At 43.0% G+C, this 11,035-nt stretch overlaps 1 protein-coding gene across 1 annotated transcript; it reads left to right on the top strand.

Moving 5' to 3' along the window:
- Nucleotides 1-38: 38 nt before the first annotated feature.
- Nucleotides 39-5,400, top strand: LOC101770367 (protein MAIN-LIKE 1). The gene is made up of 6 exons (XM_004957750.3): nucleotides 39-180; nucleotides 2,420-2,509; nucleotides 2,594-3,247; nucleotides 3,340-3,501; nucleotides 3,616-3,999; nucleotides 4,083-5,400. Exons 2-6 carry the CDS (start codon nucleotides 2,426-2,428, stop codon nucleotides 4,650-4,652), a joined length of 1,854 nt encoding a protein of 617 aa, XP_004957807.1. The 5' UTR covers nucleotides 39-180; nucleotides 2,420-2,425; the 3' UTR covers nucleotides 4,653-5,400.
- Nucleotides 5,401-11,035: the final 5,635 nt, after the last annotated feature.

Genomic DNA, 11,035 nt, shown 5'->3' with positions numbered 1-11,035 from the left:
TGGCAGCGGAAGAGACGCCCTCTCACTTGATGACCTCTCTCTCTTCTCTCTCCCACGGTCGCTTCGTTTCTTCGCCGGTTCCACCTCCTCTCCACCGAGGAAGTGAGAGGGGGTAGGAGGCGCCCAGCCACCGGAGGTCCGGAGGCGAAGGTGCGCGGCGCGCCCTCGGACTCCTCGCTGGTGAGTGAGCAGTATCCGCCGCCTCCTCCTTGTTGTTGCTCTTACCCCATCATTGTTGGAGTCGAGGGGAGCCTCAAGCCCAGATCCGGGCTAACGTTTGATTGGTGATTCTTGGTCGATCGATGCACCGATTACACTTCCAGAGCTTCTGAGAACCCTTGGTTTTAGCGACACCTGTCTTTCGCGTGGTAAGGCCCGGCCGTGGCAGGACTAGGAATGTAGGACAGTAGGAGTAGGTCGTGTGTGGAATGCTGCGAAATGCTGTGCAAAATTGAAGTGAGCGTACTGCATACTGGCAGCATTTTCTAGGGAGGGATGCCTCATGCCTCCCTGATTTGCTGTGGCTCTGGTTGCTCTGTGCTGGCTTCGCGTCATTGAGCATGTTGTGGGGTTGATGAGGGCGTCTGCACTTGGACTGTTTCACTTGTCAGAATCAGATGTGGAATTTCTAGGAGGAATAGATATGCACTAATTCATAGTTCTGGCTACCAGTAATTTGAAATGTGCAATTTGTACGTAGTATGCAGTATAAATTTGGAACAGTATAGTATGGTACAATCAAAATATTCAATATAAATTAGGAGTATCATGTAAGGCGTGCATGCATTTCAATACTCGAACCTCGTAATATTTGACAAACCATTAGGCTCACGTAATGTACGTTTTGTTTTACAAAAAAATCATTATTGACATTCTGAACTACTTTCATTTGGTTATTATTTTTTTTGCTACAAACACTGTAGTATAGGAGGAATTTGCAGTCAAATGGTAGTTTTGGAGACCATGCCAATTCAAACCACGTCTTATACTTTGGGATGGAGGGAGCAGTATATTTTGATCAAACTATTGCAGTTGCTCTTCTTATATTGATTATTTGCTTGCATATTTAGTTAGTTTTTCTTTCTTCTTTATAGTAACATGAGATTCTTCAACAATATTTGCTGACATAAATAGTTACTTCTCGCCGCAAGAGAAAGACATAGTTCAGGAGAGCTGTAGAGGTTCTCAACAAGACTTATGGCGGGCAGATTAAAAGACATAGTTCAGGAGAGCTGTAGAGGTTCTCAACAAGACTTATGACGGGCAGATTAATGCCAGATGCCCCAGAATGTAGAATATGAAGGGGAAAAAAACTGTTTTACTGTTTGCTCAAAGTGATCATGGTTTAACTGGACCACACTCTAATTTCAGTCTTCCATGTTTTAACTTTTAACCTGTCATCTGATTTGAATAACTGCTGTTTAGTTGGGGGTTTATGCTTATTTTTTTAAGATGTTAATGAATGAAGCAATGAAATAGTAAGTATGGTATTGGATGAAATAGTTAATAAGAGGATGATTATAATAGAAGGTTGTAGAACCATCCTGCTTGGAGGAATGAAATCAAAAGTTAATGCATCATTAGAAGTGGAAAGATTTAGAAAAGGAGGTTAAACATGTCCTGGATACTACAAATAATGGTCCTCTTATTTTTGTTTTGCTATACAGGCAGAGTAATACTGAACCTGGCAGGCATAATTCCCTTTAACCTTTTCATTTTGCTGTGAGGGAGGTACCATATATTCAACTCGATCTGTTATGTGTGGTATTCAGTATCGCAGGAATTAGCGTCTCACTCAGGTGTCTGCAAGGCTGCAACTCCAGATCAGCCATGATCCCTTATCTTTAGGTTTTGGTTTCCTAGTCAGTTTACATTGGTTTGTTAATTTGTTACATTGGGTTGTTAGCTTGTGCTCAGGGATTGTAATCTGGCTGGACTAGGAAGAAATTAAGAAGGATCAATCTGTTGTCTCACTCTATTCTCTAGTCTCTCATCTCACTGCTGGCTTGACGGCACCTTGGTATCAGCCCAACCAAGGGCAGGAAACCAGCCAAGGAATAGCTAGTGACCACCCATTGCTACCCAATACAATCACTCCCTCATGGGAGTGACACTGACACAATCATTAGATCCCTAAGGGCTATCTGTATAACACGAGAAAGTGGCCATATATTTCTAGTCGCCCCAAGATATCTACAGCTGCTCGCAATATTTGCATAAGAGACTCTGATCAGTTTCATTTTCCCAAGTCTGCACTGTTAGTTTTTTTTAGATTTGGAATAGAGTGGCAATAAAAGTATCAGAGAATGGAGGAATGGGAAAACTATGATTGTATTATCCTTTTATCCCGTATTCCATTTTTGTTTTCATGTGTTAACTGTTGCTGCTTCCATCTTACCACTGCAATTATGTTTCTCAGGACAAAATGGACCCTGCATCAGAAGGTTTGTTAGCACAGCAACAGAAGGCAAATAGTCGAAGACCAGTTGGTAGCTCACAAATTTGGACAGTACGTATTTTTCTCATTCCTTACTCCTTGTATTACTTGAGCATCTTAAACAAGTTACATACTGAGATACTCTAAATTTTGTAGAGGTATGGTGTTTTGCTTCCAAGCCAGCAGACTCGAAAGCTAAAAGAATGGGTTCTGACTGATCAGCAGCAACAGCTTGTTAATGCTAGTGGTCTTGGACATCTTGCACTTACCACTGGGTTTACCATTGATCGTTCTTTGCTTACATCCTTTTGTGAGAGATGGAACAATGAAACAAATACTGCACATTTTATGGGATTTGAAATGGCACCATCACTTCGTGATGTTTCATACATTCTTGGCATTCCAGTGACTGGTCATGTGGTGACTGCAGAGCCAGTTGGTGATGAAGCTGTGAAGCGAATGTGCTTGCATTATTTAGGGGAGAGCCCTGGAAATGGAGAGCAATTATGTGGCTTAATTAGGTTGACTTGGTTGTATAGGAAGTTCAGTCAACTGCCAGAAAATCCAACCATTAATGAGATCGCATATAGCACTCGAGCATACCTTCTATACCTGGTTGGTTCCACCTTATTTCCTGACACCATGAGGGGATTTGTATCCCCGAGATATCTACCACTGTTGGCGGATTTTAGGAAGATTCGTGAGTATGCTTGGGGGGCTGCAGCCCTTGCTCATTTGTACAGGGGATTGTCTGTTGCAGTAACACCTAATGCCACAACGCAGTTTCTTGGCAGTGCAACTTTGCTGATGGTGTGCTCTTTATCTGAATGAATTCTGATTATTATCTGTGGTTTTTTGTATTATCCGTTTCACTGATCAGGGCTTCCCTTTGTTCCCACAAGGCCTGGATTTACGAGTACCTTCCTATAACTCAACCACAACAGAAGAACCAGAGCACCTTGCTGCCCCGTGCTTGCCGGTGGAACTTTGGAGGAGCAACACGTGGGCAAAGAAAAAAAGTTATGGAGTGGAGAAAAGTTTTCGAGCAGCTTCAGTTATCTGAGGCAAGTCCAAAATTAATGACTTGCAATTGTGTACCATTGTTTCAACTGTTGTGATATACTATCCCATACCAATGTTTAAACTGTTAAGTTATACTATCCTGATTGTGTTTTCAGGTCAATTGGAACCCTTACAAGGACATGAATCCAGCAATTGTTCCAGAATATTGCATTGCTGCAGATAACATCTGCTACTCCCGGACTTGGCTGATCAGCTTTAACATAAAGGAGGTGTATGTTCCTGACAGGTTTGCTAGGCAGTTTGGAAGGGAACAGGGTCGCCTCCATGGCGTGCCAATGTGGGCAAGAAGAACTTGGAGCAAGTGGAAAGACTGGAGGGTTGAGTATGCTCGTGAGATTGAGGAGTTCCATCAATTGGTTGGCTGCCGTTTCACCCCTTCAGCAGAAACCAATATCAACTCCCTACCACCAGATGAGCCTGTAGCTGGACAGAATGCTACTGGATGTAATCGGAATACCTCTCATGACATTTCTTCAATGGTAAGGCCTTAACGGAATGTTTATCTCTTATGCATTTTGCTTACATGGTAGGCCTCGATGTGCTTATTGATTGTGACTTGCAGGTTGAAGATTTGAAGAATGATCTCCCAGTAATTGATCGATATCTTGAGGGACACTTACTTCCTGCAGAGGTTGCAAGCTTCTTAGAGAGGGTGGGCACAATGATCAAGAACTACTCCCCACCACAAGGCAATCGGAGGAAACATCAAGCAGCTCAGGGGCAAACTGGCCCTGTCAGGTCAAAGAACCCAAGGAAAAGGGGGAAACCTTCACTCTTTCAGGATCCATCGAACCCTCATCAGTATCCAGGTGCGCTAGTCCCATATCAGGCAAGCAAGTGTGACACGGTGTTTGATGGCACCGTTCCTCTACTAAATGGGGGTGAGGAGTTCAAAGAACACGAGGCCATGGAGCCATGGCAAATCTCCCATTTGACAATGACCCCTTCGTCCTCATCTCTAGATTCAAGCTCACCAGAATCAATGAAGCAGGGTCAGCAAGATGGGGATGAAACTCAAATTCCAAGGGACACAGATGACCTCCGAAGGAGTGGAAGGCTATGCGTGCAGCTGAAAATGTTCAAGCACAGGGATGGAGTGGATGTCGAGGCAGCTAATCCAATTTTCCTCTGATGAAGACTACCATCTCTTGGCCTTCTTATTGTACAAAGTAGTGAGAAAACTTGGATAGTTTGCTGCGCTTCTGAGTGCTGACAGTTAGCTGGTCTTTTAGGTTTCTTGGTGTTCCTGACAGTTAGCCTGGACGATGACCTCCCTAGTTTATCTGCAGCTGTACAAATTTGGTTCCAGATGATGATGATGCTAAGCTTGAGTGCGCCTGTTTCGCAAGCATGGTCAATTCTTGAATCTTGACTGCTGATTGCTGAATCAAAGCTGGCTAGCACGTTTGTGGTGTCATAGCATAAGCAGTGTTTTCGAGCTGGTTAGGTATTGTGCGCTTTGGTATTTACTTATGCTGGTAATCAGGAACATTCCATCTGATTCAGTTGCCATTTCGCATCGTGTGATTGGTTGGAAGCACCAGCACCGCCCCATGGCCCAACCCTTTGATGCAAGAACCACATGTTTGGATTCCCAATCTTTCGTTCTAACCGGCGATCAACGCAAGATTCACATGTTAGATTATCGACGGCGCCGTTTGTCTGTACACACTACCTTCTATACAAGGCTCCATCAGTATTATTAAGGGTGTATCTCTCATTACAGTGGATCGGGTGTTCTCTTGATTTAGACACCGCTTGGATGCTTAATTCCCCTAAATTTTTGCCATGTGTTAGAGAAAGATCGAGAAGGTGGGCTAAATTGTGCTTTTTTATTAGTGAGGCTAATGGGATAAGAATGAGGATACTTTTTCTGTGAAGAGAATGAGGACTTTTTTGTCTTGATATGTGATATATTTTATAGTAAGCAGCGGTCGGTAAAGAACATTGAGAACCCCATTAGAACTCAAGTAACAATACCCCTATATGTTATGCAGCCAAATGTTAGGATTATACTTTGGGTATGTAGCGTATGTGGTGCCAATAAGTGAATGCAACTTTTCCTATCATCTTATCGGCACAATTAACTCGAGTATGTAGCTCAACATGGTCTCAGAGCTCAAAGACCTCAAGTTTGAATATCGACAAATACAATTTGATAAAAGATATATTGTTCACTCGCACTTTAAGCTAAGGCTTAAGGGTAGCCTTGTTTTTGGACGCAACCAGTTAGCACATGTAACTTAATGTGTCCTATTGCAAATAGCTAAGCTTGTGTCCACTATTGTAATTGTTAGTACTTTTAATTAATGTATGGGGCTCTACGTTTGATTGATGGACTTGGCTTGGATACTCTGCTCATGTGGTAGTTGGAGGTGCTAAGAAGCTATATATGCATTTTCTTGAAGGTAGCACACCTCAAACCTAAAATATTCTAATAATTGTTGATACCATTAAAAGAGATGGTATCCTAACAATTCAATCGGGTAATAAACAACCTAACGATCATTTACTAATTTTGTCTTAATAATTTGAATGTCAGGTAATAAATAAACATATCATATGGGTGTTGCATATGCTTGGCTTCTTCAATCATATTGAAGATATAATGTATCACTTGAGCAAGCATGGTGGGAGAAGCCTGTAAAAACTCAAAAGGACTCCTAGATCTAAAGCTTCCCCTCTTATGTTCATAATATAGAGAATATTTTGGATCTCAAAGAATAGATTCATAACATAATAAATTATTCTATTTATACAAGACACAAGCCAACTTTTGCCTGCACAATTGGATACTTCATGATTGGTATAATGACCATGATTGAGACAATTATAATACAAAATTATGTTAATAAGGAAAATTCCAATAATAAAGTAGTGGACAATAAAACTAGAACACCATGGGCACTTTAGGCTAAACAAATACGCCATCCGTTTCAAAATGTAGGTCGTTTTGACTTTTTTAGATACATAGAGATATCTAGAAAAGCTAAGGTGATCTTACAATTTGGGACGGATGGAGTATATATGATAGAAGAGGGGCTCATCTTATTTGTAATCTCTCAACATCACAATTAATAAGTTTACTATTTTATATATAAAAAGTAGGGGTAAGGCCCCCAGTCGGTTCCTTTTAAAAAATTTTTATTAAGAACAAACGTGTTCCACTTTCCAAATAAGAGACTAAATCACAAGCTAAGGCATTCAGACAATGTTGTTTATACTCGGTTATTCTCAGGCTTAGTACCTAAAAACAATAAGTAAATAAGCACCATACTTCAACTAATAACCATATTTCACACACACTACCAAATAAAGAGCACGGCACACCTCATCGAAACCAATGCCTTGAATCAACCTACCACACCATCACAAAGTCACAATCCATCATAGCTATTAAAAGATGAATATAGCTATTAAAAACTGAGTCAAGCACCTTGGCATACATGGAATACCATAGAAACATTCTTATGATAGCTAATTCAACATGCCACGCAAGCCTTCCTCCTCCCTCAGCTTCTCTTGAATAAAAAATGCATGCATCCTACTTGACACATCCTCGTCTTCCAGATCCACACCTCTTCACTTCACGGATCTGTCTTCTCCTTCCGAGCGATAAGGTACGTCCTTCTCACCTCTTCCTCCTCCCCCTCCCTGTGGCGGAACCGCCCAACTTAAGCTGGTTTAAGTGCGCCTAATCGCTGTCGGATCAGCAATTATCCGAAACGCACCTAAAACAGCGTAAGTCCGGTAGTCCGTCGAGTGTCCCTAGGACTCCTCGAAGGATCCATGGCGTGTCTCATAACCATACATCAGGATAATATCCGCGATGGGATAATATCAACAAACATTACATTTTTACATACATAATTAAGAGGTACGAGTTATTACAAGACTTAAGTTGAGACAAACTTAGTGATGCAGAGTTAGACAAGCTCTAAGATTAAACATAAACAGTTTAGGAGAAGATGCGTCGATAAACGGTTTTCTAGAGTATTGAGAGACTTAGGTCAATACTCTAGGTCTTTGGGGTCTCCTCCTCGGTAGCTTCCTGGGTAGCTTCTGAAAGATAACCACAAGGGGAAAACCCTGAGTACGGGGTACTCAGCAAGTCTTACCCGACTAACCAATATAATAGTTTTTCCTTGGAATGCATGTCAGCCTTTGGGTGTGCTTGGTTGACACGGTTTTTGCCGAAAAAGCTTACTACGAGTGAGGCCTTAGTTTTATCTTTTACTTTAGTTAAGTTATTACCTAACCATTCTAGATGATAACAGAAGTAAAACAATCATAACTGTTAATTCATACAGTACTTGGCAACAGGAGATTTTATATCACATGAGTTATACTACGATGCTCAACAGTGATCAAGTGCATTCATGACCGAGAATTGCGGCGATTCGGATCTAATTACATCCTGCAGGAGAGTACCCTGATCACCAGTATTATACGACTGTCCAGGTCGTACTAACAACCTCTCGATTAGTAAAGTCAATGATTAGGAATACAACTACCCGGACCCAGGGATGCACCCCCACATGGGACCCCACGTCTGGCCTGATCTCCATGTGAGTTTCAGGCTACACCCCTGCCAATCTCCAGCACGTCAAGCGCGGGTACGAAGCATTCCTGATCATAGAATTTACTAACCTACTGGGCTTTACTGGTCCCATACCCAGTAAGTGATCAGATGTTTATCACTTGATCATCGGTTAAGACACGAATCGGGCCTTAACCAGATTAATCTAGCAGACAGAACTACATCTCTAGCTTCTGTCCGTTTTCATATTCCAGACTATCCTTCATAAGCAACATGTATGACTTAAGAGTTTTCCTTAAGGTTGGTAAACCAATCATGTAAGCAAGTAAGCAATTCTAGACTTGGGTAGTTTCTAGGACTTGAACAAGTGGCAAAGATGTCCTTAAGTCAAGGCATGATCATACACAAGAATAGGTTTCATTCAATTCCTAGACTTAGTGCATACAATAAGCAAATAACCTATAACTAGTCACATGAAATAACGACTTCAAAATAGATAGGTATAAATGCACCGGGGCTTGCCTTGATCGTTAAAAAGGTTAGTAGAAGCCGACGGATTCGCTTCACAGGGGACAAATTCAAATACTTCGTCGAACTTCAAGGGTCCTTCTGAAAATTCCCAATAATCCTCTTCTGGTGCTTCTGGATCTATGGCACATACATGCAGGGGTTAGAATGCAAACTTTTTAAATAACAGACTATACAACTTTCCTTCATGATAAAGTTGCAAGCCAACAAGGACTATACGACTTATCATGATAAAGTTGTAAGTCAACACACAAAAGAAATCTAGAAAGATTAATCTGTATTTTTATTTTCTTATTTAACCCTTCCTATAGCTTTTTCTTTTATTTTTAGGAAAAGTGGTAATTATTTTCTAACTTGAGAATCTGATTTCCTATGAGTTAAGAATTATTTGTGATTAATAAAGTGTTATTCATATTTTATACATTTTATAAATATTAAGTATTTATTTAATTACCTCAAAAGGAAGGCATTAAATAAATACCCAAATTTTTTTATTATTTTCCTAGGGTGTAAAAATTTTAATGCATAAAGGAAAATAAAACAAGCCTAACAAAATTGGTTTCACTAATTTTGGACACTCCTACAAATTTCTGTGATTAAAATGGTGTAAAACGAATTTAAACGGATTATTTTGCTAAAGAAATCTAACTTTTCCCGAAAATTCCCCTGGAAAAACTTTTCTTACTCACCCCCGCGCTATCCTCTCTCACGAAACACCGGACCCCATAGCGCGGACCCCACCTTCCTATTCATTCTACCCGCCGGCCTTACCCCTCCTTCCGACGGGCCCCGCGGGCCGATTTCTTCTTTTCTTTCCTTTAGCAGCCCAGCACCGGCCCACGGCCCCTCTTTCTTTTTCTTCCTTTTCCACGTGACGCCGGCCTGCGTCGCTGTTCTGGGCCTCCGGCCTTTTCTCTTCCGGTCACCCGCGCGCGTGCCATTGGGCCTCAACGCGCCGGCCCACAGACGGCCGCACCGCTTCGGCCTTCTGCTCCTTCCCCCCTTCTCTCTGACGCGCGGGCCCGGGTGCACAGCTCTTTCTTCCTCCTCCCGCCAAAAGCGCGACCGGAACAGGGGGCGGCGCGGCTCGCCGGCCGGCGCCCTCCTGGCGGCGAGTCTAGGCGACAACACCAACCCTAACCCTACACGACTCCGTGCGCGGCAACAGCTTCCCCGGAGATGGCCGGAGCCATCCCCTCCACGGCGACGGGCGGCAACACCCACGGCCGGTGGTGACTTCTCACGACAACGGCACAACCTACTTAAACAACTAACCCGACACCATCCTAGGACCCTGAGGACTCGACTACGACTACTCAAGAAGGAAGAGAGACAGCGCAAGGTAGTTCTCACCGAGAGCGGGCGGCGCGACGGCGGCGGACAGAAGCGGCGGCGATACAAGGTGTGACGGCGAAGAAGCTGGGCAACAAGTTGGTAAGGTTACTGCTGGGGTGTAGGCGGAGGTGTGGACGGAAGGAATCGACGGGAGCGGCGGTGTGGCGATGGAATTTTGCTTGGCGGCGGTGTTTGACAGAAGAGGCACTGGCGGCGGTAAAAAGAGCGGCGGTGAAACGGCGGCGCGGGAGCGGTAGATATTCAAGCGTTCACCGTGCGCATGGGCGACACCGTGGCCTACCCGTAGGCTTATGTGGTGAGGAGGTGGCCTAGTCGTCGTGCTGGCAAGCTATCGGAAGCGGCGGCGGTGACACGCCATGGTGCTCAGTCACCGCTCTTCTGGCGCCCGCGATCTTCAGAAGCAAAAGATGGTCGATCCGCGATCCGACGGCCTCCCGTGCTTTAACAGAATTTGGAGATAAACTCAAGACCTCCATCATTTATTTTGGCGTCGGTTTGAGATAAACACCGAATTGGATAGAATTTGGATTTGTTTTCTCAAGTTCTTCTGAATTGCACTGAAACCTTCATTCAGTTTCGTCAGACGTCGTCAATGTCATAGAGCTCACTTAGTGACTCGATTCCATGATCAAATTCTTCTGCCCTTAGTCCAACTTCACCTCAAACATACTCTACATTGTCCCATTGTTCCATTTTGCTCATGAACGAGTACCTCTTTTGATTCAAATGGCTCTGAATTCAAGCTCCAAGTTATTGCCTTGCTGCTGTCCAGACTTAGAAAAATTCAGAGTTTTCAGTTACTTGTGAGTTTGTGCTGACTTTGATCTTGAGTTTGACTTCCTTCTTGTTATTGATCCTGGCCAACAACACCCGGATCTTGTAGTCCAAGGTTCACACTTCAATATAGTGTAGTTGTCTTGATGCACTTATTTGCAAATTCTTCCAGAATTCAATTTCCAAAACAGACTCTGAAACTGTTTTTCTGGAACTCTATTTTCGGACGATGAACAGTACACGTCCTTTTCTTTTTCTTTTCTCTGATTCTTCTGAGAGATTTAGCACTAGCTTAGTTCCAAATTTTTGATCCTTCA

Source organism: Setaria italica, chromosome II (genome assembly GCF_000263155.2).
Source record: "Setaria italica strain Yugu1 chromosome II, Setaria_italica_v2.0, whole genome shotgun sequence".
In the NCBI taxonomy this organism is placed as follows: domain Eukaryota; kingdom Viridiplantae; phylum Streptophyta; class Magnoliopsida; order Poales; family Poaceae; genus Setaria; species Setaria italica.
The sequence above is the reverse complement of the archived record's forward strand: the minus strand, read 5'-3'. Positions and strand labels throughout refer to the sequence as shown.